We start from the raw sequence: 6,000 nt of genomic DNA on the forward strand, positions 1-6,000 counted from the left end.
TGGGATTCTGAGGACCAAATGAGATAAGATGTAAAAGCACCTTTTAAATTGCCAAGTATCATACAAAAGTTAATGTAGTTGCATTACTATGGACAGTGGATTTGCACCTGAAATAAAGGAACTGCAGTTATCTTCTAGAGAAAATAGACATTGAATCCCTAGCCAAATTCTGTCCAAAGAATTCTGAACATATCCACCCAAAGAAAGAAGAACCTAATACATAATTCTATTCTGGTTCTATCTTTTTCTTCTGTAGCTCGTGGGGATTCATAGATTTTTCCAGACTCTGCAAAGATGGAAGGGTATGCAGCCTCAGGCAGAATATCATCTTTGTGTTGTTTGGAAGGAAGCTTAGGAAAGTGAGCAGGGTGATTACCCATGGAGGGCTGGGAGTGCTCTGACAGTGTATTATTGCTGAATCGCAGGCCAAGCAGTAAGCTGCAAGGCCTTTGAGTCCTATGTACGAGAGTGACTAACAAGCAAGAAAGTCCCTTAGAAAACCCTGTAAAATCAGCTCCCCTCCTGGCTGACTGAAAATTGGGTTCCTCATCCATTTTTTCCAGAGCAGAGATTCACTGTCACTTAGGTCTGATTTGTCCATTTGTGGGTTGCAAGTCAGACTCTGGGGAGTAAGTATAGCAGAAACCACCCAGGCCTAGGGAAAGGCAGAAGAATTTACTTCCCTTCCCATTTATCCCTTGGGATCTGAAAAAAGGAAGAATAGTGATTGCCTGCTGAAGCTGGAAAATAACTGCAACAGCTGCTTTTAAGTTCATTTAATTCACTACAGAGAGAACATTAGCAAGACTCTAAAGAAGTAGCCTCTTTCCTCCCCGCACTGCTGGATTCTCTGGAGCCAAGAATTCAGATCTCCCCTAGTGCAGGTTGGCTAGACGGGGTTAATAGCTGAACTGTGGGGCAATGCTCCTTGCCTTCTGTGATTTCCCCTGCTCCTCCACAATGGAAAGAATTACTCAGAATGACTTCTCTACTGCTCATGAAGGGGTATTTCACCCTCCTATATAGACCTCAGAGGGGAAGCAAACATGAGTTCAACATTTATAACTTTTTAAAGCAGCTCCAGTTCTAAGTGGATATAAAAGGGCCTTGTTCCATCATCTGCCCAGTTGAGTTTGAATTTTCAGCAACTAATATGGCACTTAACATTCATTTATTCAATATGTTAGTATTAAAGTCTTAATAGGGGCTGAGACTGGAAATACAGTGATAAATAGTTTAGACATGGTCCCTAACTACACAGAGCTTACTGTCTAGCTCATAGTCTGATAATTAGTAATTTCTCAATGAATATTTGTTTGGTGAATGCACAGAGAAGCCCCAAAGCAATATTTCTTAAAAGAAACTTGGAAAAATCCTAACTCACACATACTGCAGAAAACACCAAGAAGGAGAGTTGTTGGGTTCTCCAGCACAAGCTCATTCAGAGGTTTCCTAAAGGTGTAAAAGTGCCCTGCAGAAGTTAGGCCCCTTGGCCTCTCTATTGGATGAAAGTTTGCACGTCTGAGGCTCTAGTCACCTGGGTGGTCCCAAACCTTCTGGTTCCAGGATTACCAGGGTATGAGAGAAGATTAACAATTTACTCATAAACTATTCTCTCCAAGAATCTTCTATATATACTCAAGTGGACTTAAAATGACCTCTAGGGCAAGCATAGAGCCATCAGCCTAGCATTTGATAGTTTAGAATCTATTTGGGATGTTAATAAAATGCTGAACAATGTTAAAAATAAGGTGCTCAGTTAGTGATCAGATCACAAACAGATCTACCTCTGTCTGCATGCACAACCCATCTGACCAAAAAACAGACAAACATTAGATGATTTTTATATTTTTATTAAACGGTCAACTCAACCCAAGTGGTTGAATCTGTTTCACATGCAGCTATACCCAGTACCCATTTATTGCTAGCCCAAATATTTTAGGTTAAAAAGAGTAGAATTCAAAAAAACTTTTTCATGTAGTACACAACATGAAATGTATAAAAATATAGACCATCTCCCCTACCCCATACATATACAACACAATTCTCCTCAGGCTATGATAGCCTATAAAAGTCTAATTAGTAGTTGTTTTCTGGCAGAGATAATCAGTATATTTCTCTTGTGGCCCATGGAAGAGAATTAAGACACATAAGAAAATCTATAGTCACTCCTAAGAACCAGTACTCAGAATGGAAGACACACTGAGGAATTGAGGCAGATCTCAATGCCTCAGGACAATATTTAATTTACTCCCTCATGTATTCCCTTATTTGTGCATTTGTTCATTTATCAGTTCATGAGCTCCAGACACTGGGACTATAGTCTTTCTACTCTCACTGAGTTTTCAGTTTATTTTAGGAGACAAAGATAAATTATAAGTAGTCACACTCAGGGATGTAAAATTACAAACTGCGATCAGTGCCATGTTGGAAAGAAACAAGGTTTCTATCAGATCATGTGCTGGATAAACCAGAGAAGTAGACAGTCCAGGTAAGACTGTAGATGACACATTAAGGATTTTCGGTTTTATCCTGAGAAATGGGAATCTATTAGCAGGTTTTATGCCAAAGAGTGACATGCTCATGTTTGTGTGTTGAATAGATCACTCTGGCTGCTACATGAATAAGCTGGAGGGGGTCAGAGCGAATGCTGGAAGATCCATTAAAAGATTTTGCTGTAGTTCAAGTGAGATATGATTGGAGCTTGGAAAAGGATGCAGGTGATTAGTAATAGAGGAAAAAAATTGAGATGACACATAGGAAGTAAAAATGATACGACTGATGGATTAGAATGTGAGGGGTAAGGAAAATAATGGTTTGACTCCTAGATTTGTCTTGAAAAATAGGATGTATAGTAGTGCCTTTCCTAGAGGAAAGAGGGCTAAATTATAAGGTTTACAGAAATTATGAGTTTAACATTGGACATGTTAAGTTTGAGGTGCTTCTGAGACTTCAAAGGGAAGATGTTAAGTTGGTAGACAGTTATCGGTCTATAGTTCAGAGAAGTCTGGCTAGTGATATGAGACATCAGGATATAGATGGGAACTGAAGCCATGGAAAGGTTAGAATGCCTAGGGAGACAGGCTATAGCTAGGAAGAGAACACTGGAAAGGGAGTAATAAGTATTTCACCTTGAATTGTGTGTGTCAGGTATTTTGTTGATTTAATTATATGGGAGTTATGATATTTTGTATTTATAGTTAAAATAAATTAGAATGTTAAAATGAACTCAAAGGACCCTTTAAAGAGACAATAAAACCTGGGCTTCTGTGGAGCTGGAATTGTGCATGATATCAATTAAGTTTGGGCCTTTTCTCAATTTTGGACATGGACTAATAAAGGATTGTGAGTGTGTAAGAGAGATTTTCAAAGTATAGGACTTTCTCTTACCTATAATGGGAAACTACAGATTAGAGAAAATAGATAGCAAACATTCTTTTTCTTCATTTACCTTGAAATTTACGGTCCAGTCCACTCTTAGTAGAATCATAATCATCAATCAGTCTTCGATTCTTGGTTGAATCAACATCTTCCACATTCAATTTATTATCATTTGGGGAAATTTTTACAGATTGTCTTTCTTTCTCATTTTTTTCCTTTTCTGTTATGGCCTTTAGCAGGTTCAAGTTATCAACAAAGGAATAATTGCTTTCACCTGGCTTGTTTTCTGGAAGAAAAGCCCCCAAGCCCAGCACATCCATTTTAGTTAAGCTTCTCACAGCCTACATTATTTAAATTAACATCAACTAATTTCTTATTACCTGGAGGGTACGTTTTTTTAATCTCGTCTGCTTCTGCTTCAGCAATCTGTGAAACAAACAGGAGATAGACCCGGTTTTAAATCATTGCTCTACCACTTACCAAATATGATAGCTAAATAATTTAATCCTTGTGGGATTTAGTTTTATTGTTTGTAGGATATAAATAATATTTTTTATCTCAAAGTATTGTCATAAAGATTAAATGAAATAAAAGAACAAATAGTCTATAAATATTAATTCCCTTCTCTGATAATATTGGTAAAAGATAAATCTCTGATAAGTTAAGAAATCTTACAATAGAGTGGATGTGATGTTGAGCTTACTGGATTTTTATGCAGTCAGCTCTTTGTTTTATACAGAACTCTCTATATTCAACTGTCAGGATACAGAAATTACCAAAATTATATTTCCCATCATAATTTCAGTCAGTTTATTATTAAGTTTTGAGGTCTGTGAATTCAAAATGGCTAAAAGGTCACAGCATGATTACATTAAATAGTATAACTAAAATAAAATGAAATAACATTTACTTCTGACCTACCTGCTCATTCAAAGGTCTTTCTGCACTTAATTCTCTATTATGTAGGGGTTTGTCTAGAATAAACACAGACAAATGCAAATTTAATTGTGTATTCGAAAGACAATGTGTCTCATTAAATAAAATCTTCAAAAAAGAAAATAGAAATATTTTTGGATGACTGTGAAACAAAAATATACATTGACAAAAATTATAAGATTATACAATAAAAATGATTATCAGCGTTGCCTTGCTTATTATCCCAGTGTATAGAATTACACTTTTTTTTTTTTTTTTGCTGACCAGAAATCTAACAGAGTTCTAACACTTGGTTTACCAGCTGTTTTCAAGGAGACAGAGCATAATTTGGATTGGAATTGTTGGCACATTAAAAGCTTTTTTTTTTTATCACACATTGAACATGTTATGAACAGAAAATCTGAGAAAGGTTGTAAGATGACTAGGGAAAAAAACAAACAAACAACGAAACCACTTTAATAGACGGAAAAGCCACCCCCTCCCAATTTCAAAATAAGATTTTTCAAAACAATCCATGTTACTGCTCTATCATTTAAAAAGTGAGGAAAATCTGTCTTCTGGCTCTAAGTTCTAACCGATTTCTTTGTCAATGTGCGTGGATATCATGTGATCAGAAAATGAGGCACGGTGATATACAGCTCGCGCATTATATCAAGCTTTACCTTCCGTAGCAAAATAGAAAGGAGGTGGGAAGAAAAGGGTCCACGTACCTTGGCTACCTGCCGGTTTGGGGAAAGCCTGAATTGGGCTGCTGTGGAGCATCAATACCACAATCCAAGTGCCGGTCCAAAGGAAACCCATTCTTCCACGCTTGGCTTCGGAAACAGCCTGGCGCCGGGCTCCTGGAGCTGTAGCTTTTGTTATGAATGAAAAGGAGGAGTAAAAACAGGAAAAGCTAGGAGAGTGGGCGCGGGGAGGGCTAGTGGCGGGGATCTGCGTCTAGTGGAGCTCTGCTGGGCTCCGGAGTAAAGGGATTAATTAGACAGTGGGCGCTCGGGACTCAGGTCTCCTCCAGGTGGAGGAGAGCGCTGTCCGTCCCGTGGGTGCTGAAGTTCCTGTGACAAGAGCGGGCAGCGGGTCGGCTTGGGCGTCGCCTTATTCTCGCTCCCTCCTTGAGAGGAAGTGAGGATGGAAGCGCATGCTCTCTGAGAGTCAGAGGCGGGAAGGGATGGCGTCAGCAACTCCAAAGCTACTCCAATTCTCTCCACGAATGGAAGCGGGGGAGGGACGACAGACGGGCTAGCGTATTTTCTGTGCCGCAGTCCTAGGGCTGATCCTGCAATCAGGGTCGTGGACATCATTGTCCTAACCTTGCAAGTAAATGTTACCTCAGGGACCAAGTGCCTTCTCTGCCTGTGCACCTGTTAAGGAAAGCTAGATAACCTTAGGCAAAGGGTTCTGCTTTGAAATTATTCTGGGATATCTTCTCCAAAAAGTCCTTTCCATTCCACTGTCTGTACCTAAAAGACAGATATAATTCTTATATTCTTAGAAAAGCTGTGCCTTTTGTAATTTGGGTTGACATACCAGGGCTCTCTTGGTGCTCTTGTCTCAGCTCTATGGAGTCTTTTTAATTGGGATATTTAGGGAACATTCTTTCAAATAGATTGCTGCAACACAGTCACTCTCCTAGATGCTGAAACAGAACACACACACACACACACATCATTGCCTGTCCCCCCC

At 39.0% G+C, this 6,000-nt stretch overlaps 1 protein-coding gene across 1 annotated transcript in view; it reads right to left on the minus strand.

Moving 5' to 3' along the window:
• The window catches only part of SCG3 (secretogranin III), a 37,873-nt gene extending 32,471 nt beyond the window's left edge, over positions 1-5,402 (minus strand). The window contains exons 1-4 of the mRNA XM_010839487.1: positions 5,028-5,402; positions 4,303-4,355; positions 3,762-3,807; positions 3,452-3,667 (exon numbers count right to left, since the gene is read on the minus strand). Of these exons, the coding sequence (XP_010837789.1) occupies positions 3,452-3,667; positions 3,762-3,807; positions 4,303-4,355; positions 5,028-5,118 (406 nt within the window). The 5' untranslated portion in view covers positions 5,119-5,402. The remainder of the gene's footprint in view (positions 1-3,451; positions 3,668-3,761; positions 3,808-4,302; positions 4,356-5,027) is intronic.
• Between the last annotated feature and the right edge of the window lie 598 nt (positions 5,403-6,000).

This window comes from Bison bison, unplaced genomic scaffold (genome assembly GCF_000754665.1).
Source record: "Bison bison bison isolate TAMUID 2011002044 unplaced genomic scaffold, Bison_UMD1.0 scf7180017864118, whole genome shotgun sequence".
Taxonomy (NCBI): Eukaryota; Metazoa; Chordata; class Mammalia; order Artiodactyla; family Bovidae; genus Bison; species Bison bison.